Source organism: Haemaphysalis longicornis, unplaced genomic scaffold, assembly GCF_048455015.1.
Source record: "Haemaphysalis longicornis isolate Haplotype H1 unplaced genomic scaffold, Haemaphysalis longicornis Haplotype H1 scaffold_1, whole genome shotgun sequence".
NCBI lineage: Eukaryota > Metazoa > Arthropoda > Arachnida > Ixodida > Ixodidae > Haemaphysalis > Haemaphysalis longicornis.
This window is the reverse complement of record NW_027526203.1, coordinates 374,135,099-374,161,588: the sequence shown is the minus strand read 5'-3', so window position 1 is coordinate 374,161,588 and position 26,490 is coordinate 374,135,099. Positions and strand designations below refer to the sequence as shown.

General features: G+C 46.8%; 1 protein-coding gene across 1 annotated transcript in view; it reads left to right on the top strand.

Annotated features, from left to right (window-relative positions):
* Positions 1–4,660: 4,660 nt before the first annotated feature.
* The window catches only part of Slmo (PRELI domain containing slowmo), a 33,761-nt gene continuing 11,931 nt past the window's right edge, over positions 4,661–26,490 (top strand). Inside the window, exons 1-4 of the mRNA XM_077686359.1 lie at positions 4,661–4,861; positions 8,769–8,934; positions 13,253–13,339; positions 22,922–22,992. Of these exons, the coding sequence (XP_077542485.1) occupies positions 4,830–4,861; positions 8,769–8,934; positions 13,253–13,339; positions 22,922–22,992 (356 nt within the window). The 5' untranslated portion in view covers positions 4,661–4,829. The remainder of the gene's footprint in view (positions 4,862–8,768; positions 8,935–13,252; positions 13,340–22,921; positions 22,993–26,490) is intronic.

The following is a 26,490-nucleotide window of genomic DNA, read 5'->3' as shown; positions in this document are numbered from 1 at the left end:
AAGAGTGTGCGCTGCGTCAGATTTTTTTGCCTTTTCCTTTTATTTTATAGCAGCCCAGAAACAGTATTTCATATAGTGATCTCAGTATCCTTTTAGTGCTGGTCGAGCAAATGTATATGGACTACGTGTGTGGCTGTGCCGCTGTGTCTGACTTTTTGTGTTGTTGCTCTATTCTAGGCACATTTCGAGGACACAAGCTTCGAGCAAAGCAGGCAGGACGGCAGGCTTTTACTATATGCCTTGTAGGGGACACGGACCCCGGTCAAGCCTGTTTTGGGCTTTTTGTCCGTGCCCCTAAGCATCCTAGGATGTATGAATAAAGTGATTTGATTTGATTTTCGGTGCGCTGTCCCAGTTCTTTTATTTACGCAACATTGCAGGCATGAAGCTCAAAATGGTAGAAATATGTTCTTGACAATAAAAAAAGACGGATATCAAGCTTCAAGGGGTACAAAACGGCTATCACAGTAAAAACCAAATTCAGGGGGGAAAAAAGGGGGGTGGGCGTAACATTAGAAGTAACCAAACATAGAAAAAATTAGAACAAGAGGATAAACCGCAAATTCCTTGTTACGTGGGGGAAAAATGCGCGTCAATAAAATCTGGTCTGGAACAACTGGTTTGTTCCTTGTTCTCCCATCTTTTTCTTTTCGGCCTAATTTACAGGTTTGAAGCGGGCGCGGATTTGCGATATGATTGAGTGTCCGTACCAGTTTTTGTGAAAGCCCACCACCTGTGATGTATTATAGCAGTCTATTGTCCAGATTTGCTCGCAGGAAGTAAACTTCCTGGAGAGAATTTTATTACGCGCAGAAGCACGGTAGGGTATGAGACACCGAGGAACAGGGCGCCGCATTTACGCAACATGCAAAAGACATTGCGAGCTACGCGGTTATTTGATCCGGCTTCCGCGCGAATACAGGCGCCGTCATCTAAAATAGCACGGCCTCGTGCCCTGCCCGAGAACACCTTTAACGTGTTTGCATTGATGGGATGACTCAGGGATTTCGCGGTTCTCCCCATCACAAATATACGCTCCCTAAAAGCCATCATCACCCGTCCAATGCGGCGGGGGCAATGCGAGAAACGAGCTGTTTTCACAGTATTTCGCAAGAACTCGAGTCCGCGAACACGTTCTTTCGGTTTTAGAAAACGGCGGCAAACCTCAGATTACAATCATCTAGCTTCCCAATCTTTCTGTATAAATAAACCATCCAATGCGTGTTGAAGCCCTCTGAACCCGCGCTACCTCAGTGTAAACGCGCGAATGCTGGGGAGCATTATGGTGGCCCGTCAAGTTTAGCGGCCGCCAGAGCTGGTGGTAGGCAACCATGGTCAAAGATGTCACCACTACCACTCTAAAAGACCATGTAAAAGACGGCGGCATGTAGATGTAGGTTCCCTAGGCCGAACTAGAGTTCCTGTATATGCTCCCTACGGAACTAGAGTTCCGTAGGGAGCATATACAGGAATTCTAGGCCGAACCGCATAGGAGCGCCGCGTAGCTACACCGGCGGTAAATGGAAGGAGCAGAACGCGCATGCCCGCTTGCCGACGGTGATAGCCCATCTATACTTCTCAACCCACTTCTTGTAACGCGGCTTCAAGCATTATTCGCAGTATACTGGTCTCAGCGATGGCGCTGATAGCAGAGGCGGTATCTGGCAGGGTCGATCGCTCACACACCTTCAGCGCACGCGAGCTGCTGGAGAAGCGTCGCTATTTTTGGTGGGTCTGCTATCAGCGCCATCGCCGAGACCAGTATACTGCGAAAACGCTCGAAGTGGGTTGAGAAGTACAGAGGGGCTATCGGCGTCGGCGGGCACGCATGCGTTTTCTGATCCTTTAGTTTACCGCCGGTGCAGCTGCACGGCGCCCCCATGCGGTTCGGCCACAGCTCCCGGGCTCCAATTACTTCTGATGGCACCTGTACATTCACAATCACATGCGGCGATCAATGCCTGCCCCGTGAGCGAATATCCAGAGGGAGAGCAGTGTGTCGCGGCTGTTGTTGGGGGTGGTCCATATTGGTACAGGGTGGTGATGTGCGGTGGCAAGTACTGGGCACGGAGGTCCTGGTAGCCAGGGCACTCCCACAGCAAGTGGTTCACTTTTGGGCGCACTTCCATGGCGCATGTGGGACAGCTCACTATGGGGCCCTGTTCCTGGTCGCCGTCGTCACTGTCGCCGTCGGTAGCCCCGGGCCTGCACCGGTGGTTTGGCCACCATTTGGCGAGCACGTCTTCTGTCAGAGCGGGCCCCGCACGTGCCTCGTGGATGAGGACCTGAGCCCCCGTGGCAGTCCTCGCGGCAGTGGGTGGTGGTTGGTAAGGACGTGCCGTCAAAGTGCGCGCCTTCGCTCCTTTTTGGCTGGCAGAATTTTGGCTGTTGGGTCGGGGTCGTCTGGTGCGGGCTTAGTCTAGGTCACCAGGGCGGAGTGGTCGTTCATATGCTCGCTCGCTAACGCCTGTGCGGCTCCATCGCCGATGCCACCGGCGTGACCTGGTACCCAGACAACCCGATCGCCTCCACTCAATAGTGCCTGTACAGCACTACGCTTGCCATTTTAATCTCATGAGCAAGCGTGCCAGTCCTGGGGGTGCGACCAAGGATTTTTATGGCCTCTCTACTGTGCACCCTCTCCATTGTCTGCCTCAGTCCTCGACGGGTATACCCACAAACCTCGTCTACTGGGCACAGGGTGGCGGACAGTGCAATCTGGCCTGGGCTGGGTTTGGTTGGGGCTCATACTCGTGGATCTGTCTGCATGTGGCGATTGGGGAGATCGCAGCCAGCCTGGCTCTGTGCGTGATGGGGTCCCAGGTAGCTGCCGCTAACACTGAGAGTTCCAGGTTCTGTCAGTACGGGCAGCTGCTGCTCTTCGCTCGGCTTCATGATACTGCTGATGGCACTTTTTGGAAAGTAGTTTTTGAAGTTTGAGGAGCACATCGAGCCAAGGCTCCAGCAGGCGTGGCAGCTTGGGTGCATCGGAGGGTAGTTGTTTTGTGAGGGTGAGGAGTCCTCTTCCCGCTGTTGTGTTTTGCCGTCGTAGTTCATGGCCTTCATTGTGCACCTCGATAAAGGCTTTGAGGGGAAGGGAGGCCAGAGTACCTGTAGAGCTCTTCAGTCCTCGTGTGACGCGGCAGGCTAGTTATTGCGCGGAGACATTCGAGATGGAGGACCTCCAGTTTTGCATAGGGGAATTTGGTTCAACGTGAAGCAAGGTGCTCCGTACGTAGCATGCCTTGGATCATATAATTGTATGAAACTCTATGCAGCCGACCCCTTTCCGCTCACTCACTCGGCAGAAACACAGCTACTCCCCTCTACCTCCCAAACATGTAAGGTTCGGTCTCAAATAATTGGTTCGGTCTGTCCGCGTAGATGAGCACCCTCGCCTTCTAGCTCATATCACACACTTATGATTCACGTACATGCTATGAGCTGGGGCGCTATAGAAGGTATTCGGGGTTAATTTGGAAGGTACGTATCTCCAACTGCGAGAGCTATATTCGAGAGTCAGGTATTTTAAATACGTGTTCTAAAACCATGAACCAAAAACCTAATAATTTATTTTAATCATGGGGTAGTTACAAACATTGTTACATCTAATGTCAACCTGGGCGTATAATTGGGCAATAATGACATTCGGGTTGCTTCCATATTTTACACACACGTGTACTTACAGAGTTACGTCGGATTTCTGCAAAATGCAGCGAGTTCTCTTAAATGTACGCTATAAAATGCGGTGGTGGCGCAATGCTAGTCTATTCTGCGAAAGTCTTGAGGTGTGTATATTTTAGGGTTCAGCAAAGGAACTTACGCAATAAAAAAATGCTATGCGCTTGCTATAGGCCTTGAACCAGAAACATATTAAGCAACCTCAGACCTGTATAAGATCGATGTATTTTAAAATTTCAGTGCAAACATTGCATTCATGAGTTCATATCTCGTTATATTTTAATTAAATTAAAATTTCTAATTATATTAAAATTTGTAGGAAAGGATACAAACCGAGTGATAAAATGACTGCGAAAAGTGCAGTATACAGCTGGTTAAGATAAGCAGACAGTCTTTAAAAGTGAGTGATGCGAAATACAATGTATCCAAGTGACGTATGGTTGAAGTAGTGAATGAAGGATGTTGTAACAATAAGGCTGGCTTTTACATGGAGCACTAAATTCAACTCATGCCAATTCGACCTACCTAAATCGAGTAATTCGATCGCGCTGAAGGGTTCACATACCAACACCAAATCAGTCATCACGTGAACCTAAGATATGCAACAAATAGCGCAACTGCTTCGCTTGGGATAAGAGTGTTTCATTTTAATTTGTGGTGCGCGAACGAATTTTTGCGAAACTTTTCTTTCACTGAATGACGCTGAAGTAGCGTTTGACATACCGAAACACTTTGCAGCATGCTGAATAAGTCACGCTTCAGATCAGAAGTAAGGAAACATGCCAGACTATTCATAGCCAATAAAAGGAGTTGAATTCATTTATTTTGTTGCCATTTGTTAATCCGGCCAAATTCGCGGTCATGGGTTACCGCAAAGATTGGGAGTACACTACACTCAAAATCAAACCGAAACCGAAACTGCAATTTTTAGCCGGAAGTGCGTCAGGCAGCTTTTTGGCCTTACGGCTTCGGCACCTTCCTTTTTCCACCAACACTCGCAGGTTCCGGGAGCCGTAGGCAGCACGCCAGTCCCGATTCATTCAAAAGCAACACTTCCCTGTGAATTCGTAGCATTTACTGTAGACATTAGCGTCTTGGGACACTTAATACAGTTCGCGAACAGCTTCGACTAGCGCAGAGGGCCTGAAATGAAAATCTGGACGTCCGAACACACTTTCAAGTGAGTGCGCGCTGCGTTCGACCTTGGGAGTCTGATGCAAGTTGTGTTTACTTAACAGTGATTTCTCCTCACGATAGTCTTTACTAGGTATTAGTAATGCTCCAACCGCGGCACACTGGATCACATATTAAGAGTGCGCTTAAAACGCCGCTCGCTCCAGAGTCTGGCCAGACTTCCATAGCCCATTCAAACTTCCGGGCTAAGGTGCGTTGTTAGTAGCTTCACGATTGATTCTTGACTTATGAAAGCTTGACTTATGAAAGCTTGTATCTCGCACGGTTCAGTCTTGCGACGTGAAAAATTCTCACTTGTTGCCGCTTGATTGAAAGTTTGGATCCCTTAAAATAAATCAGCGGTGCGGTCCGTTCCGGTCAAACAGCCATGTCGATCGTGGGGCCTTTTGCCTCATCGGTAGCTTGACGTTTTGGTTGGGTAATGTCGTTCAAGGTGGACCTCATATGGCGTATAGTTCGACTTGGAGATGATGTAGCTCGGAGTGTTATCTCAGTACACCGCTTCCCAGGCAAAAGTTGAGTACATTCTTGCTATTCGTGCGTTGGAGCGTTAGCCTACACCGTGACGTCACGGTCTTGCGTAGGCATGTTGATATGGCTGGTAAGGTTCCGCTTGCGTGTTTACACGTTTCCTCTCGACGGCCGCTCGTTTGCTCCTGAACCCGTGTCGTCCACTCTTCGTGTAGCTTAGGCCCGACCTTTAGCCAAGATTGATTGGCGCTCTTATTGTCGATTTAATTAGTATTTATGATAATTGCTTCAGTTGAACTTTCCTTGATACAGTGGTTGCCAGTTTCTGCTGGGCTTCCTTCTCAGACTTCTGCTTTTTTCACCACCAGCAACACACGCATATCACTCATTTGTTGCGTCCCCTTCTCGCTTCCCCCTATCCTCCCCCCCCCCCCCCCCCGTGTACACACAAAAGAAACTAATTTTGCTTAAAAGTACCTTGAAATGAAGCAAAAAGCACGTCTGTTTATGTCTTCGTCTGGCAATGCCGAAACCTCCCCCCCCGTGTACACACAAAAGAAACTAATTTTGCTTAAAAGTACCTTGAAATGAAGCAAAAAGCACGTCTGTTTATGTCTTAGTCTGGCAATGCCGAAAATTCTCTGAATAAGCAGCTGCAAAATGTGTTTAATGTTATGTACTTGCTCTTTTAATCAGTGCATGATATTTGTGCAGTTACAAAGGCGATGTGTAGGTGGGCAGTTTGCATTCAACTGTCTCAACAATTATCTCACACTTCAATGAAAGCATGCATTATTTTCATCTCCAGTCGGTTGTGTCAATACTGGCTGTTGTTATTTTTCATTTTTCCCATGCAGGTGCATTAGGGCCAGTATTTCTCCTGTGGCTTGAACTATAGGGTGTATTCAGAGGGCTTTGGGCCACGCAGCGGTGCTACCTGCACGGCGGCGACGACGCCATATTTGAGGTTGCACTCCGCCGCGCGGGCAGCGCGTTTCCCGACGCGAAACATGGTTTGCAGCGTGCTGCTGGCAAGAACGTTTGTGTGGACGGTGTTTTTTCTGCGTGATTCGTGGGTTTGCGAATGCCTCGTCGTAATGAGTAGCTAGCATTGTTCTCGCTTCGAAAATCCGGATTGCGCTGGTCTCCTACAACTGCAGACCCGAAGCACCCGCATGACAAAATCAAGCGCGCCATGTTTTTTTTTTTTTTTTTTTCCTTTCGCTGTTTCAAAGCGACGGCTAGGGCAGTGCTTGAAGGCTGTCTGTCTTCATTGAACGAATTCCCAAAGAAGTTATCGATAATATGGCTAATCAGTACCGAATCTGTTGGAGCCCGTTTCATTCAGGTGGGCCCCGGGACAATGGGCGTCGGAGCTTTCACCTCACACCTCTTCACATGCTTGAAACATTCGCATGCTTAAAATATTCACAAATTAAGGTAGCCGGTGTACTTTATGGATGAGACGAACCATACTGGTCTCCCAGCCTCAACATGGGCTACTTCAAGTGGTGAGGTGAACGCACGCGTACATGCAATATCGCTTCCCAGGTAATTGCGGGCATCCAAATTGATCCAATTCTTCTTCGTCGCCATCGACTGTTCTCTAATGACCAAGCGTGTTACGTGATCAGACACTAAAGCTTGACGCTGGGTACATGACTACTTCAAAAACAGCGCAGAGACTAAAACGTTACCGTATGCAGGGACAAACTAGAGCAGCCTTTGTCACCTGTCTCTGTGCTGCTTTCGAAGTAGCCAAAGCGTGTCCCATAATCTTGTTCTGCTTATAATTTCCGCTTCGTCTTTACCGAAAGGAAAAGACTTGAAAATCATAGGTGGGATCTTTGTCATCGCCACCATACCTAATTTTATCACGTACGTACTTGCCTCGCGATGGTTTCCACCCAGACCCTGTGCGTAATTGTTCCGCTTCATTAGGAGCTCAAATGGACGACCTTCATGCGTTCAATGCACAGAACACTGTCGCCAGAGCACTTCCCCGTCTCTCATACTCCTCAAGAAGCGCGCAACATGCCTGTGTGACACGGTAAAACGAGCTCCTCATCTCGCACGCCACCACCACATCAAGTATCCTCGCAGCCTTGTGTGAAGAAATTTTCTCAACTTGCACCACGGTTGCTTCAAGCAACGGAGCAAATAAGGAGATCGGCGCACAGGGATGACACCGAGTTAGCGCGAAATCGCCAAAATGGACCGGGTTATGCACGCCGCTGGCCGCGCCTGTCAAACCATCGGACAGTTGCATTCGTCGCGCGAAATCATACCGTCTTCAAGTACTGCCCTGGCCTTCGCTTCGAAACAACAACAACAAAAAACAAAAAAAAACGGCGCGCTTGCTTTTGTCGTTTGGCCTGCTTCGGGTCTGCGGTTGTAGGAGACGTGAACAGCGCATCCGGAATTTCGCAGCGAAAACAATGCTGGCTACTCATTACGACCAGGCATTCTCAAAGACACGAATCACGCAGAGAGAAACACCGTCCCCACAAGCGTTCTTGCCAGCACCACGCCGCAACAACGTTTCGCGTCGGGGAACCTGCTGCCCGCGCGGCGGAGTGCAACCTCAAATATGGCGTCGCTGCCGCCGCGCAGGTAGCGCCGCCGCGCAGTCCAAGGCCCTGTGAATACACCCTATAAAAAAGTAACAACATGTCAGTGGGAATCCTGTGTGGGCACTTGGCCGTTGCACATAGATTTCAAATGATTCCCTTACAGCACGGCTGCTAGTGCTACTTCGGCAGGTATCTTTACTCCTCCTCGAACCGCAGTAGAGGGAAAAAAAAAAAAAAAAAGGCTCATTCTCAGTTTGCTGCCGCAATAACACAAGGAGTGAGTGGCCCAGCATCGTCCCTCTCAAACCCAGTACCTTTCAGTATCTCCATCAGAGTAGACGTGTAGAAATCCGGTTTAATTGCCTGTGGAAGGAACTATTTGAGAGGATAGAATGGGACGACTCAGGTAACATCCTCATCAAGAATGCACATACTAATGGCGTGAGTGAGATTCATAGAAACTTATGCAGCAGCGTACCTTGTCAACCATCTGCTCTGCTTTTGGCTGCGGCCACTATGCCACCATACAGGTTATATCGAACAGGAAAAAGCGAAGGCATCATGACATTGCTACAAAGACATACATATTAGTGAGAAGCGGGTAACACGACAGAAGACAGATCTAGATCACAGTCCCAAAGAGAATCAGGACAGTGCTCCTTGTGAAGAGTGTGATGACCATCAGTCACTGCCACTTGTGGCTTGCCTGTCGAATTGTTGTAATTGTGCGATCAGCTAATGGTCAGCCTTAGTGGACTAACATTTGGCTAGTGTGCACCATTCCTAATTTTTTGTGCTTGCTTCATTTGTGCTGTGCTATCTGACAGTTGGGTGTTGTCCACTGTGCAGCCACCCATGGGAGACGGTGGCCCAGGCTGCATGGCGAAAGTACCCAAACCCCATGAATCCTGCTGTGGTCGGCATTGATGTCATCGACCGGAAGGTGCACAATGGCATTCTCAAGAGCCACCGCCTGATCAGCACAGCCTGGGGATTTCCCGGATGGGCACAAAGAGTAAGAGTCTGACGTTGGTGCATCCCAGGTTTATATTTCAGCCGTGTCAGTAAGAAGCCAAGAGGGCAACTGTATATAGTAGCACTGTAACGAGTTGGGCCACTTGGTCCAGATTTATGTTGCTGCACACAGTGTGAAAAACAACAGCGTGGGGAGAGATATGCGCGGGATCGGTGCCCGTCCTGCGTGTTTCTGTCACTAGTGCTTCGTTATTCATGCTGTGTGTTTAAAAAAACTAGCTACTTTAAAACACTAACATGCTAGATGTGGGTACTAAACAGCCAAACTATGTGCATGATGACAACTTAAGCCGTGGCAAAGGTGAGAGGCTGAAAAATTGTTGCTTCTTGTACGCTTGCATAACCTGGAACATCACACAGAGCAGTGTGATGGCTGTGACTCAAGCAATCATAGGAGTGAGCCAGAGCCAGTAGATGAAGTGTGGCTTATTTAGTGGCTCTAGAGTGAGCAAGAAAATTGTATTGCTTGTTGAAAGAGCTGCATTTTGTCCTTGTGCACTTTTTGTGCGAAGGGCTGTGAGGGGCTAGTGGCAATTTCTGGAATTTGGAGTTTGTATAAACGTAGTCTAATTGCCTTCTAATTGGCAGAACAGTGATATAACGATGTCTGTGCGCCAAAGCTAATGCACATGAAAAATTTGTGCTGCACATCGTGAGCTGGGTAATCTCTTTAGTCTTGAATTAATTTCTGGGGCCTATTAACCTGTTCTCAGTAAAAGGTAGTAATGCATTGATCGCTTGCATACTTTCAATTTTGGCAAATTGTCATGCATGCTCAAAATTTACTAACTTACGAGTACGTATAAGTTGGGGATAAGTAATGCTGTACTTGCATATTGTGGAACATTTGCTCTTCAGGAAACCTTATCTCGTGAATTACGGTGCTTATGTTGCAGGCCCCTGAAGGATAATAATTGCTAATAAATTAACAAGCTTTTCATGAACCTAGCCAAATCATACCAGAATTATTTCTTGTGTAGTGCCAGAGTCCTTCAATGCTTCTACCGGTCATGAAACGTCGGCGCCCGTTTTATATAGGGACAGCGTGCACCGCTGCGATGTTTGCCTGGTCTCGGCATGCAAATGCTCGCTGCATTTGGTCACCCGCTCTGATTTAACTGAAAATTTTGCCATAGTCGTCCAATGTTTGCAAGCATACACTGTCTTCCTTTCATGGGTGGATCTTCCCCCCCCCCCCAGTTCCCAGTTTGCCCTCTGCTTATTCCTGCTGCAGCCAATGACTGCACCCGCACCCTCAGGCTTTAGCGCATCATTGTGTGTGTTGATTTTTAAATAATTTCCATCAATTTTTATTCCTAATGCAGAAGTTATAATCATTATAAAGATTGGACGCTGCGTAGTTCGGGGATGCTACTTGATAATGAATTGAAAAAAGCAAATACGTGTCTTTCAGAATATACAATTATTCATTTAATTGTGCTATGATGCACAAAACGCACCAGAAAGAGAATAATACTGATAGTGAAAGCCCAATATTGTTGGCCCACACTACCAAGGATTTAAGTCCGTGGAAGGAAGACAAGGGACGGAAACATGGCAAGACATGGTGCACTGTGTCTTCCCAAAGCTGTTAAATCGTTGCAGATGTGAAGGTGCAAGGGAACATCAAAATAGATTTTTCCACAGGTTTAAAAAAAATAGAAACTCCAAGTCTTAGAAAGGCAGGCAAACCAGCGTGATTCAGAGTAAACACAATAAATTTATTCCTGGTGGTATAAAAGAATGTGGAAAGTAAGAGCACAAAGACAACATTACAAACCTTTTTTTACGTGCCAGCCTGTGAACAAAGCAGTGAAACTTTGCAAGTGGGTAATTAACAGCCAACCTCTAAGTTGCCAGTAAGTCAAAATCAGTCTTTAAAAGTTCCCCAAGTGTCGTATACGGCAGGAGGCTCGCAAAAAGGCAGATTTTGTTCGATCACTGCTTTGTCAGCCTGATTTTACCCCTCCACCTGCTGGGCGTGTTGCTGTCTTTTTGTCACCGTGACTGGAGTGACTTGAGTGATGCGACTAGAGCAACAAAAATTGCTCCAGTCGCAAGTGTGAACGGGTTTTGAAACAGGCTGTAAAGCCACTCGGGACGGCATTAGGCTTGGCGCTCTGCAGTGACACTGCATCGACTCTGAGAGCGAATTAATCGGTACGGATAACGTAGTGGTGTCAGTATGCTTCTCGGACACGCATGTATACTTGGAGTCGAAGCTGAAGTCACCCGTTTCTAGCCACAGAATGGCTTGCTTCCATTTCTCATGCTGCTCTCCGTCGCTGGATAAACGCAACAGGGAAGCCCTTTCCCGTTGTAGCCTTGTACCAGAACTGCAGCTCAAAACACTACTTGTGTTTGACATCGTCCTGTACATGCACTAATTAAGTCGCATGATAATAAACAGCGTGAGAAGCTCCCTGCGCGTCCTTTTCGCACCAAACACTCCAAACTGACTGCATCTCCGTCACTCTGGCCAACGCAACGCCACTGCTCGAGAAGTGCCCCTATCCGGATGGTGGCGCCGCTGCGTGGCAGCTAAAGGCAGCATATGAAGCTTGCCCATAAAGCTACAAAGGAGTTTTGTGACCAGTAAAGCATTGAAGGGCTCTGGTAGTACTGTAGGCACTGGTGGGTTAGAGGGGCAACTGAGGCAAGATATGAATTGTTAATGCAAAATATTGCCACATGAAAATAAGGATCGTGCCAAGTTTAACGCACACTTCAACAAATGAAACTAGGTAATAAGAAAAATAGGTGGGTGAAATTAGGGTGACTCATCAGCCACTTTCTTCTATCGCCCTTATAATGCCACAGAAACTACAGTCAAACCTCATCAATTCGAAGTCGCATAATTCAAACCACCGGATAATTTGAACTGCTCTATTGGTTCCGGCAAAGTGACATGTATTTGAATGGGGGCAAACTCTCACTAATTCGAACCTAAAATACATGTCATGGTTAATTCGAACAATATTGCCCGTCCACACACACTACTTTTCGTGAAGGCCGAAGTTCAATGCATCACTAGCCTCTGCAGCTTCCTAAACCCGTAACCGCGTGCTTGCTCCGCGCAGACTGAAGCAGCTGGCATAAAAACGTGACCTTACTTTGCGTGCTTGCGGGGGCCGTGGTCCTTTTCTTTCTCCCATGGGGGCTGCCTTTATTTTTTTGCGCCTTTTTTTTTTCATTCGCAGCACGTAATTATTGAAAGGGCACTCCAAAGGACGCGCAATACCGTCTGCTTTATCGTGCATGCGTTTCTAATACTGGTAGCGTGCGTGCGCTGACCGCCAATCAAAGGCACCCCTGCTAGTTTGAACTCCGGCTAATTCGAACACATTTTCTATCCCCTCGGAGTTCGAATTAACGAGGTTCGACTGCAGTTGGTGCAGTTGGTGGTCGCAGACAAAAGCTACCACCATGAAACGTAATTGTAGTAAAGCCTGTGGATCTGTTTGAAGTTAACTGAAGTTAACTTCGAACATGTTGATTACTTTTGGTACTTGCCCTTGATGTCACTGCTGGTGGTGCGTAGTGCGAAGTTTCAAAATTTCACGATATTTGGGATCCAACTGCCGCGGTGGCTCAGCGACTAAGGCATCGTGCTGCCGACGCTGGGGACGTCGGTTTGATCCCAGCCATGGCAGCCGCTTTTCTTATGGAGGCAAAAAACAAAGCAGCCTGTGTGTTGATATTTTGATGCATGTTAAAGGTTCCTGGGTGGTTCAAATCAATCTGTTGCCCTCCTGTATGGTGCACCACATAGCCCAGGTGTAGCTTTGTTGCATGAAACCCCAGAATTTGAATATTTTTGTTTGAACATCTGAGGTTTTTTTTTCTTTTTTGTGAAAACAGAGCAAGCTCTCAAATAGAGCAAGTGTGTGTATTGCTTTCAATGTCACGTTAAGAACGAGCACCCATTGTGACCTTATCTGTAAAAATGAGGGCAGGCCGTATGAGTCTACCTCGTGTTCGGATTTGCATTGAAAAGTAACCCATCGCAGGGCTTTTGAAATACATGCTGTCTTCTTGTAGGTATTCTTGGCAACCATGCGTAATTACTAGGGAAAGAGTTCTGAACCTGTGAGCATTTCTAAGCTGCTTAAAAATGCACACAGCTCTTTCCCTCTCTCCCTGGAAAACTTTGCTATGCGTACTGATTTTTGCGCTGTGGATGTAATGACCTGTGTGCACCAGTGACTGTCCTGTGTATTTCTTCTCTGTGTCTTCTGCGCTGGTTCCGTTTCTGGTGTCTTCCCAACACGCCCAACTTGCCACACTTCTGTGTGCAGATCCTGGGTGCTGACCGAACCTGCTACGCAAGCGAACACTCCGTGGTGGATCCCGCACGTCGTACCATGACCATGTTGTCTAGAAACGTGAGTGCAGTGGGCTGTGCCATTTGCTGCTCAAAAGTTCCCCGGGGATGTAAACGTTCCACTAGGCAAGAACTGTAATATTGTCACTTTAAAGCTTGAAGGCAGTTCGAGGACAATTTTGCATTACTTTGTAAAGGGACAAAGCATTGTGCAAAATAGTAACGTGCTGCTAGTACAGTGCTGACAGGGACGGTGAAAACCAAAATGGAGGCCTCACTATTTATCGTAATGCTGCATGGCGTTCAGGATGGAGCTAGGTTATTGGCAAATGCTGGAAATAGTCCTGTCACATGCAGCTGCAAACGGAAGTAGACTGTGTTTGGAAACTGTTGTATAGCTGCATGCCGTAAAGAGAATGCAAAATCTCAGGACTGGTAGGGCATAAAAAGTACAGGTTCCCTCCTAATAGGGCTTTTAACACTCAGTATGGTTTATATTTTATTCACCTGGTTTCTTTATTATTTAGCCGTTTCGAAGCTGAAACTTTCTTTGAATGACAGGAAACTTCCGTAAACAATAAACATTTGACTAGGTATTTGCAACAGACTCGCCATGGTAAATTGGCAGCTGCTGAGGATGAGGTCGCAGGTTCAATTCGTGCTCATGGCTTTTTTTTTTTTTTTTAATGGAGGCAAAAGCAAAAATGTTCAGGTGTCAAGATTGAAGCACCCCCCAGAAGAGCCATAGGCACATTGTAGCCCTCCACTATGGCTTGCTTCATAGCCAAGGTGTTGCTCAGGTGAATGTTCAGCACGCAAAACCGCATTTATAAGTGCTTCTAATGGCATGCCATTTGACACCAGCAGTACATATGAATTAAAGGGTGGCTACTAGTATGTGCTGCTGTGAAATGAAATGTAACAATTTATGTTTGGTCACAATTTTTTTCTTGATCTTTAATAGAAAACCACATGAAAGCACTAGGTGCTTCACCCTGTGCTTGATAATGCACCTGTGCAGGGGTGTTCATCTCTTAGCTGTATGTTTAAAATTTGTGCTAGTACATGCATCCTTCAGGATTTTATCAGATTTGGCAAATCTACCTTCCCAGAAGATGTTTTACTTTCTGCCATACAATTGTCTCTAAACTGCGATGCAAGAATTCTTTAAGAGCACCTGTACAGTTAATAAAATAAAATTAGGTGCTGGTTTATGAAAAATTCCAAATCAAGGAAAGAAAAAAAAATCCCGGGCCATCTCCACTAACGTGAAACCTGGTGAGGGGTGAAGCATGCAGTGTATAAGTGTATTCAAAGATTGCGAGTCCCTCTCTTGCCACACGGTGCGCATTGATTGGCCGCCTGAGAAGCGCCGGTGGGAGGAGCAATCGCGCGTTTGCTGAGGTGGTGGCGCTGTCTCTTGCGTTTAATCAGATTTGCGCAATTATATGAAAGACAGACTGGCCATAAGTTGTCTTCGTGTCATACGCCGCATCATGCCAAGAAGTATGCTAAGGAGTAGTGCGAGGCGTTGGAAAACGAGTGTGCCGGTGTTTTAGTACTGTGACTACATGAGATGACAGGAGACACCGACAGCCCGAGCCCCTGAGGTGCTTCGCCCCTAACAGAATACAAGTGGCATCCTATGAAAGGTGCATGGCACTGTGAATGCAGTTGATGGCCTGTGCTTGTGTTAGCCGCTTCTTTTTTTCTTGTCTTAGTTTTTTATTTGCACAAAGTTTATGCTGTTGACAATTTGTTTTTTCATATCTGGGGTAATGCTAAAATTTCATGCGAGCCATCACACGTGCCTTCACCATTATAATGTGGCTAGGAGTCGTCGTCTTTTATTTATTTATTTATTTATTTATTTATTTATTTTACTATTTCATTCTTCTCGAGCCATTTGAAGAAGTTTTCAACCTTTCGTAGCCTTGAAGTGGAAACAAAAAAAGAAAGGTTATAACACAGGCGATTTGTTTTGTTTCACAAACTTTGCTGCTTTAGACATCAGCTTGGAGGGTGCATGATCAATAATGACTGAATTAGGATATTACTTGGCTTCATGAAAACATCCCGATGAGCCCAGGCAAGGAGTTGATGCCATTACATGCAGTCGTTTACACGCGTTACATGCATTTCAAGCTTGCTGTGGTGCTGTAATGGCTGAAGAGTTCTGATGTCACACGAAGCTGCAACTTAAATTCTCACTAATTATTGTTTTTACAATGTTACAAGTGCTAAATATACATGCCATTCAGTATTTGTAACTAACACCGGGGCAAGTGTTATCCAGGTTCTGAAACCAGTGCAAAGGAAGCACTAAAAAAAATTGAGTGATGCATATGGTGAAGTATGGACTAAGGTTATCAAAAACTATGACTGCTTATTTGAATGAGAGCACAGAACCGCCGTAAATAACATTTAAGGTAGCTTTGCACTGCATTAGGAAGGGCTGCAGTATAGTGGTGCTGCTAACATATCTTTGCATCATTTCAGCTGTAGATGCATGAAGACTTCTTGTTGAACTTGTTATCTCCTGTTTTTTTTTTTTTTTTGTAACAAATCGTGAAATAAGCAGACACTTAAGGAGACTAGATTTGTTATGAGTGGCACATGCTGGCTTGAAAATCTGGCCTTTCAGCCCAGCGGTGTACTCATAATCGTTGAATTAGTGCCAGATAGTTTTTCATATCTGTATTGAATTTATCAATTACGATGTAAAGCCTGAAATCGTTTCAGCCATCCTTTGTCTTACACAGGCCAGAAAGGCTGCTGCATGTGTCAGCATCCATCCAGTTTAGTTGGCCCAGGTGAGCTCTAGGGTAGGTATTATGGTACCATGTAGCTGGCGTCTATGAGAACAGCTTTCCTCTGTTCACTTGCCATGTCATTGATGGAAAAATCTAGGCGAGTGTGCTGAGCAAGTTCTCCCAAGTCCTGAGTAATTGCTGATTGAATGCATTCAATTCTGTCAAAGAACAGACAGCATTCAGCTTACATTGGTTGTGTGCCCCGCACGGGGCACCTTGAGTAATCTTGGTGACGGTGAGTGGCGACACCGCGTACCCCGAGCCCCCCATACTTAAGCTGTTACCTACCGTGGCGAGAAGTGAAAGGTGAAGGGTTAGAAGCCGTAAACGGTGGCCGTCGGAGCCCTGGTCAAGCTCCGGCCGATGGGCTCCCTGTCTGTCTATCAGGCTGGGAGCTCCGGGACCTCTTTGACCAGCAGGGTAACGTCAAAGAAGAAGGTACCCCAGTTCCCTGCTTTATACTATGTCGCATGGTATTTTCGAAACCCTCTCTTCCAAATGATCAGGCCCCAAAAAGGGCCCGCACCGATGTAATTTTCAAACCTCTGCCCAACATGAAATTTAACACCCCGGACAACTTTCCTCGCTTCTTAGTGATACAATCTAAGAACAAGGAATCTCCAGTTACCTGCAAGTCGGTCTTCTTAATTGCCAAGTTCATTGAGAGTGTAGTTGGCGCGAACTACAAGGCAAAGAAGCTGACATCGGGGGACTTGCTTGTAGAACTATCTACTAAAAAACAATCTGATAGTCTCTTGAACCAGACCGACTTACTTGGCCTTGAAATAGCTGTAACGCCACACCGGAGCCTTAACAGCTCGCAGGGCGTCATTTCCGAGATGGACCTGCTCAATGAAAGTGAGTCTGACCTCCTCGAGGGCATGCGTGACCAGGGCGTCACTGCGGTAAGAAGAATAATGATCAGACGCGATGGCAAAGAAGTAAAAACGAAACATGTGATCCTAACTTTTTACCGAAGTATCCTACCGGAGTCTGTCACTGCAGGCTTCCTTCATTGCAATGTATGACCTTACATACCCAACCCACGCCGCTGCTTCAAGTGCCAGCGGTATGGGCACAGTACTAGCACCTGCCGCGGAAAACTGACATGCGCCAAGTGCGCAGGACATCATGACCCTTCAGAGAACTGTGCTTCTAACGTATTGAAATGTGCCAACTGTGAACAACCCCACGCTGCATACTCTCGGTCATGTGCTAAATTCAAAGCCGAGAAAGAAATCATAAACATGAAGGTCACCCAGAACATCACCTATCAAGAAGCACGACAGAAACACTTAATGTTTTCGCAAAGGTATGCCGATGCAGCTCGCCGGGGGGCGGAGCGGCGTCTAGTCACGGTGGCCACCCAGTACTGCGAAGCAGACCTGGTGCCGCCCCAGCCCCCCCAGATGCTGCCCAAGGCAGCCCAACCATCCGACACGACACCTGTGGCGCCCGCAAGTGTTGTGTTAGCTGCGAGTGTGAGGAGTGACGGCTCTGCCGTCAATCCTCCTCTTCCGGCTGCCAGACTGCAGGCGGCCATGGACGTAGATGTGGTCGGTCCCACGACCACTTCTGTGTCCAACAAACAGTCGGGGAAGGCAGGGGCTCCTGCCTCCACTTCGAACATATCCCGAGGTGGAGCCCGCAAGGACTCCATCTCGTCACTGTCACACCACTCAGATGATGACATGGAGGTAACACCGTCTCTGCCAGTGCCAAAGGCGGAGAGAGAACAGCGCACCATGGCGGGGCGAGGCAAAAAGCCACCAGCCACCCGTGTCACAGGCCCAAGTCAGAACTGATAGATAGTATACATCCGGCCCGAGTCCTCATCTACACCAGGTAAAATCTCGTCCCTAAACATTTATGGTAGCACAAATAATTACACAGTGTAACTGCCGGGGCCTTATTAAAAACCTAGATGATATATATGAAATCCTACACAAAACGCAATCAGCCATCCTATGTTTACAGGAGACACACTTGAAACCTAAGCACACCAATTTCCTGAACCAATACTCAGTATTTAGGAGAGACAGAGATAGCTGCACGCACTGCTCTGGTGGCGTAGCTATAATTACGCAAAAATCTATCCCTTGCCAATCTCTTCAATTGCGTACCGCCCTAGAAGCGGTTGCAGTCCGGGCAATTATTTTCAACAGATTAACAACAATTTGCTCACTATACATTCCCCCTGAATATCGTTTATCTAGCTCTGAATTTGAGTCTCTCATAGATGAGCTGCCGGAACCGTTACTACTCGTAGGTGACCTGAATGCACACAGCCCACTATGGGGATCTGAACGCACAGATTCCCGGGGCCGCTTGATAGAAAAATTCCTCTTCTCATCCGGAGCTTGTCTCTTTAACAAAAAAGAGCCGACATACTACAACACTACACACAATACATACTCACACATAGACTTGGCGATCGGCTCTTCTGTCCTCTTTCCGGCTGTTGAATGGGAAGTGGACGACAACCCCTATGGGAGCGACCATTTCCCTGTCGTCTTGAAAGGCATTGATAAAGCCCGTAACAGTTCCATCTGCCATAAAAAGTTTAAGGAATCTGGTGCTGATTGGTTAAAATTTAAACAATTATCTCAGCTTTCATACACGTCTTTAAGCTATTTGGGCATTGACGAAGCCTGTGAACTGGTGACTGCACACATTCTTCATGCTGCCGAGGGCTCAATTCCGCAAACATCTGGTGCCACACCTAACACTAGGAGGCCGGGGTGGAATGAAGAGTGTAGGCTTGCACGGCAGGCTCAAAATAAGGCGTGGGGTGTCCTTCGCAGGTACCCCACTACGCAAAACTTGATTTCCTTCAAACGTGCAAAAGCACAAGGAAGACGCATTCGCCAGCAAGCAAAAAGGGATAGCTGGCGCTCTTTCGTAACTTCTATCAACTCATACACAGATGCAGGCAAAGTATGGAACAGAATTAAAAAGTTTAATGGACGGAAAACACACACCCCACCTTTGATCAACAGTACAGGCGATACCCTAGAGGACCAGGCAAACACAGTTGCGAAATACTTTTCATATGTATCGAGTTCTGCTCATTACACGAATGCTTTCTTACGACACAAAACATCTATGGAGAAGAAACCAATTCGTGATAACAAAAGATCTGACGAACCATACAACACCGAATTTTCCATAACAGAGCTTTTGGTCGCCTTGGGAACATGTAAGGCTTCAGCGCCTGGGGCAGATAGCATATCATACACAATGATACAACATCTGCACCCAGAAACTCTCCGAACACTCTTGCACTTGTTCAACAAAATATGGGCAGCGGGATACTTTCCGAGAGCTTGGAGAGAAGCAGTTGTAGTAGCCGTATTAAAACAAGGGAAAGATGCCTCACTACCTGCCAGTTACTGACCAATAGCTCTGACAAGTTGCTTAGGAAAGGTTTTTGAAAAAATGGTAAATAAGAGGCTAATGCATTTTCTTGAATATAACGGCATCCTGGACAGTTGTCAGGCTGGTTTCCGATCAGGTTGAAGCACAACTGACCAGCTAGTTACCTTTGAGTCGTATGTCAAAGATGCTTTTATCCACAAACAGCACTGTCTTTCTGTTTTCTTTGACTTAGAAAAAGCATACGACACAACTTGGCGTTACGGCATACTGCTTGATCTCAAGGCATTCGGTGTGTCTGGACATATGCTAAACACTATTGAAAGTTATTTGTCGGAGCGGACATTTACGGTAAGAGTAGGGACAGTGGTATCAAGAACATACATACAAGAAAATGGGGTTCCCCAGGGTGGAGTATTAAGCTGTACTCTGTTTATAATTAAAATGAATTCACTTGGGAAATCGTAGCCACCCTCAATCTCCTACTCAATGTATGTTGACGACGTCCAAATAAGCTTTAGGTCATGCAATCAGTCCATATGTGAAAGGCAGATACAGTTAGGTGTGAACAGGCTTGCAAAATGGACGGAAGAAAATGGTTTTAAATTGAATCCTCACAAAAGTACATGTGTTTTATTCACAAGACAGCGTGGAATTCGTCCAGAACCCGATGTCACACTGAACGGAGAACGGATTGCTGTCAAGAAAGAACATAAGTTTTTAGGTGTTGTACTTGACGGAAAACTAACGTACGTACAGCACTTAAAGAAACTCAAACAAAAATGCCTAAACACCATTAACATTTTAAAAGTGTTGTCACATCAGTCTTATGGTGCTGATAAAGACTGCCTTCTACGTCTCTTTGTGAGTTTAGTTAGGTCACGTATAGACTATGGAAGTGTAACATACGGGTCTGCGTCTAAAACTGCCTTAAAAATGTTAGACCCAGTACTACATTTGGGCCTTCGCCTTGCCTCTGGAGCCTTCAGGACAAGTCCAATCCAGAGTCTTTATTTAGAATGCGACCACTGGTGCCTAGAGCACCAGCGTGCTTATACAGCACTCCTCTATGCTATTAGGACAATGTCTATGACGAATCACCCATGCAATTCTATTGTGAATGAAATCTCATCCGCCCATTTGTATTTAGCGCGCCCGTTGATCCCTGCCCCTGTAGCCTTGCATGTCAAAGGCCTTGCAGAGGAGATAGGGGTGTCTTTAGATGATGGCATAAAAACCTGTATCGCCGATATAGTCCCACCTTGGGACATGTCAACTATTCATTGTGACACATCCTTTAAACAAATGGACAAGCGTCGTGCACCCCGCGAATTGATTTTACAGCATTTCTTAAGTTTACAACACAGATATCCATGTGCCTCTTTTTACACAGATGCTTCCAAGTCTTCTTCTTCTGTGTCCTGTGCTGCACATGGCCCGGACTTTGCCAGCACAAGGACATTGAACAGAAATTGTAGCATCTTTACAGCAGAAGCCTATGGTATTCTAATCACAGTGGAACACATTACACAGAACAAAATACAAAAATCAGTCATCTACACAGACTCCCTAAGCGTAGTAACTGCATTGGATTCCTTTAAGCCCACAAAAAACGTTATTCTAAACCGCCTTTTTAAAGCTCTTATAACTGCCTATAAGTCAAAGCTAAAAATACTTGTTTGCTGGATCCCTGGACACAGTGGCATTCTGGGCAGTGAAATTGCTGACCAGAACGCCACTTTGGCGGCCCTCTGTAGTGGTGTTGATGTAGCGCAGGTCCCTCACCTCGATCTGAAACCAGTAATCCGGAGGGGAATCCATAAATGCTGGCAGCACATGTGGGACACACACACAGACAACAAGCTCCACTCAGTAAAACCAAACCTAGGAAGATACACAACAGAAAAACAAAACAGATTCATTGAAGTATCCATTTGCAGACTGAGAATAGGCCACACTTACGCTACACACGCATATCTTTTGAATGGCACACTCCCACCTGTTTGTAACAAGTGTGGGGAACGGCTCACCGTCCTCCATGTGTTAATTGAGTGCACATTCTGCAATGAAGCCAGAAAACGGCATTTCCCTAAAATATATACCTACAACATTCCACTACATCCTTCACTGTTTTTAGGAGATGAACCTATGTATACAAACAAAAGTCTTTTAAGTTATCTTGCAGACATCAAGTTTTTAAAACTCATCTCGTACAGTGCGTGACCTCAGAGCCTACAAGCAGTGAGTGAGGCCCCTCATACTTCCTTTGTCCGCACGGGAGGCCCACTCTTGTCGCATGCTCTTTGGCTCGAGGTGCATCACGTCGCACCCATAATCCATTTCAGCCACCATTATGAACATCTTCATGCTTTAGTGGACAGGCCCTCTACACCCATGTATACAGTATTTTAGGATATATACTCATTTCATACATATTTTAAGCACAAACATGACTACTGAAAGATCACGTAACATAGTTCTGGCGCTCTTTGGTCTTAGAAACCCTTGTGCCAATAAACCACAAACATACATACATACATTGGTTGTGTGTGCCGGGTTACTACCTTTTGTTGCTGGTCGTTATGTTGATTGATGGCTACGACGGTGACAGCTGGCTTTGGTGAGCTGTTTACATCGAGTTGAACGAGTTGGTAGTAATTCGTAATGTTTCAAGCGGTGCAAAGTGATGACAGACAATAGAGCTGACACGGCATGCACCAGATATCAGCCTATGCCCTGTTGGCTTCTTGTCTCGTTACTTGGCACTGCTTAAAACACGTCAGGTGATCAGTCGTCATCCCAGCCTTTTTTAGTCCGTTGCGAGTGTCAGCACATAAAAGTTGCATTAATATTATATAATATTGTTTACTCCTTCTTCTCCCGAATTAGTGTTCTCTTACTATTAGCAGTTTATTTTCGAGAAGGTAGGTGAAACATGATTACTGTGTCAGTATTTGCAGTATTTTTCTATAGTGGGGCATGCCACTGTGTTTAAGCCACGGTTTTATGCTGTTCTAGGCAAACTCTTACTGTGTGCTAGAAAATGGGTTCAATTTTTGTTGGGCTGTTCGTATGTTTAGTTGTCCCAGCAAGCAATATTTCCACTCATTTTAGCAAACAACAATTAAAACTTCCGTTCATTTGATGAAATCATTTTGGCTGAGAGAGAGAGAGAAATGACCTTTATTGATTCGTCCTGCGAGAAAGGTGCGGGTCAGGCCACGCAGGGCTTCGCCGCACCTCGTCTAACTACCTGCGCTAGGTAGCGGGCGGATCCCGAGGCGTCGTGCCCGGCCGAGGAAATCTTTGGTTTGAAACTTACCTCGCATGTTGCCGTGCTTATACTGATTTTTTTTTTCTTTTTACGTGATAAAGTTGTCAAGCTTGGTGAAAGCACTTTTATGATGGGCTGTTGTCCAGCTGTTTGAAATTTTTCTATCTGGGATTTATTTCAGTTGACCTTCTGTAACGAGATTTCCATTGTTGAGAAACTTACCTACACAGAGCACCCGCAACAGAAAGGAAGGTGAGTACATATTTAAGACCTCAAATTAACACATTCGCTGCAGCATGCTTTCTTTAAGTCTCGTTTTACGTACGGAGTGACCCACCAGTGGGCCATTCTTAAAGGGACACTGAAGTGATTTGTAAGCATTGCGGGATTTTTAGTGCAAATTGTAGTCTGGGGCCTCTAGGCCATGTTTCGACCACTCTCGCTGTGTTTACGCGGCTTTAATCTGTAGAAAAATCAATTCGAAAATGCTGTCCTCCTCTCTGCATCCTCCTTGCCGATTTCCTATGACGTTTCGTATGATGTCAAAAAATGGCTTGGCTTGACTGCGCTACTGCACGGCTCGCCGAACCTCCAACAGAATCAGTCGGCCCAGCGTTTAGTCGGCCGGCGGCCGGCGGGTCGTCGAAGTTCGGCCGCTCAGTTGAAACTAAGTCACGGCATGTTTGTGCCAGGAAGAATGTGCCTTTAGTTTGTTAGTTTGTAGACTGTATCAAGCTCTAAGTCCAAGTCGCTCCACACAAGCACAATGAGATGCTTCACTGACTGGTATGCTAGTGGAGAAACCCAAGGCCAATTGAAGGCGGGAGAAGAGTCAGGAAAGTTAATATGGGAACCAGTGTTGCGCAATGGGCATCGCCATTCCATTCCAATTCCATTCCGAGGAATTAGAATTTGTCGTGATTCCATTCCTTTCAATTCCTCGGAATGATGTATATTAGCCCGTTCCCACTCCTGGAATGGATGGGAAGCTCAATTCCATTCCTTTAATTCCGCATCGTAAAAATTGCCTCAGGTGCTTTATGGACTTGCCGAGAAACTCAACGTGTATCTTACGTTATCGTACGGGTTTAAAACTGCAAAAGTAAGCAAAATGTGCCACTTGTCACCCAAGTTGGCAGGTGTTACAGGTTGTTTACATATATCGTACAGAACAACTACCCAACGCAAAAAATTACCGTCCCGTCCTATCGAAAGTAGAAAGAAGCGCGAAAGCTAAAAGTGCATCCAGCTTTCGCTGAAAGTGCTTCTAACCGATCGTCAAACCTTCAAGCACCCAAATCGCAAGCGAAGAACGAACCCATGAGACAATTTTTCGCAAGTAAACGCAACTACGAACGATCTAAATGGGTGTGACATTTGACAGGTCTCTGACTTGGTCAAAACACGTCCGCTATATAAAAGACAAGCTTGCGTCCTTCGTCAACATTTTCCGCATGTTATCTAGTAACGCCGGCGGATGCAACGTCCCGTCTCTCCTTCGGCTGTATGACGTCATGTGCGTAGGATTGTTACGCTACAGCCTTCCTGTTCTTCTCCCCCTCTCAAAAGGAGATGCGAGAGTCCTGCAAAGTATGCAAGCGCAGGTCCTGAGGGAGTGCATAGGAGTTCCGAAAACCACATCCACGGTGGGAACTATGGTGGAGTGTCGACAACTGGCACCACTTGCTCTTGGCGCGCAGGAGCTCCTTCGCGCTCAACTGCGATTTGTAGCACGGCAGCAAGGTCACCCATTAGCACTCAGCTCAGCCACTGAAGTGCGAGATCTTTTGCCTCTTCATTACCAGCACCCTTCTCCGTCGCTAGTTGTACCCGCGTCTACAAATTACTACTGGAGTGCCAGGCGTTACCCGCAAAAAGGATATCGCCACACCTGCCTTAAAGTTCTTCGCCTTGGAACTGATCTTTCAGAAATACAGGGCCCACACCCATCTATACACGGATGGATCTGTGACAGCCAGCTCATCGGCTATAGGAATCTGGTTTTCGTCCTCCTGTACTGCCTATAGCGCAATGCTTAGCCACAGGACGAAGTCCATGGTCACCGAACTTGCCGCTCGGCGTGCTGCTTTCGCCTACATCATCGAGCAACCAGCACGTCAGTGGGCAATCTTCACGGATTCTAGGGCGGCCCTTCAGTGTTTAAAATCGTACCAGAAAGATCAGCTTGCTCTTGATATCCATGCATTGCACTTACAAGCTCTAAATGCACCATCATGTAGAGCTTCAGTGGATTCCTGCCCACTGCGGTATAACTGGGAACATCAAGGCGGACACTGCGGCATCGATAGCACATGATCTGCTCGGGCCAGTGATACCGATACCGTTCTCCAGAAAAGATGCTTCTGCCCTAGCGTCCAAGGCTGCCTGGAGATTTCAGCGATCTATGTGGGCTGTTGCGCCGCAACGTTACGCGCCGCTTCACTCCATAGACCCTCACGGGACCTTTAGGATGCCTGACGGACTTTCCAAGCATAACGAAGCGGTTCTTCACCGCGTGTGGCTAAATGTCGCTTACACGAGTTATTTTCGATTCAAGATGAAACAGGCCGCTTCCCCCTTCTGAACTCTTTGTGACGTGCGCGAGGACTTGAACCACGTATTATGTGAGTGTACGCGGTATAGAGCAGCTAGAACGTCCCTTCTAGTGTCCTTGGGTCGTCCGCTTTCTAGAGGACTACCGTAAAATTCCGAGCAAGCGCCCCCCCTCAGCAAGGCGGAATTACCGGCAAAGTGAAGGGGGGCGCTATCCCGGAACGGCACCGAAATTCAAGATGGCGGTGACAATTGTTTTTACGAAAAAAAAAACGCAGTTTGCGTGGTTTTAAACTTTCATTAGGAAGATGAACTTTATTACGCAAAAGATGTTACTGATAGTTACTTTGGAAACCATTGGAAAACTTAGCAGCAGAAAAAAAAAAGTTCGCAGCACTCTGCTGCCTCAGTCTTCGGGTGCCACGGCTTGATCTTACTGCTGTTCGTCACTTTCGAAACCATCGAAAGGCTCCTCAGAGTCTGTAGCAAAAAACAGTTCGGCGCACTCGTCTTCCAGTCCGCCCCGGTCTTCTGGCACCACGGCTCCGACATCTGCCAGCCCGCCGTGCAGGTCGCCGTCCTCGGAGCCATCGATTGCGTTTGCAATGCCGCACCCCTTGAAGCAGTGCGCCACAAGGACCTGCTGCCGCGACGGCTTCTTAAAGTTGCCTTTTAACGTCATTTCACCATCGCAGGAACTTCGTGGAAGTCCGGAAGGCGCTTAATGCCTCCGCAGATTCCTCGGGCGTCCTCTGGCTCTCGTTCATGGTGCGGCGCATTGCAATGCCGAAGCGCTGCTTCCAAACCTGCTTATGTAGTGGCTGGAAGCTACAAAGTTACCTAACTGCATGCTGTTTGCTATTTTCACAACCTCTTCAGACAGCAGCCGGTTGCTAATGGCGCGTCCCGTGCTTCTTTCGCGCTCTAAGAACTCGAACAGCGCATCGTCCACGTACTCGCTGAACACTGGGGCGCCGTTGCTTAGCTTCCGTCGAAGTTTTGCTTTTCCGAAGTTTTGCTGCAGGAGATTGTCGAAATTGTTCACCTATTCACGTATGCGCTTTCGGTCGAGCTTGAACTGTCGAGAGGTCTGGTGCACGTTTTTCCCGTGCTCTCGGTGCCATCGGGTCACCTCGATTTTCTTTGCAACTGTGTAGGAATGCATGACCTACCACTGCCAAAACAAACAAACATGGC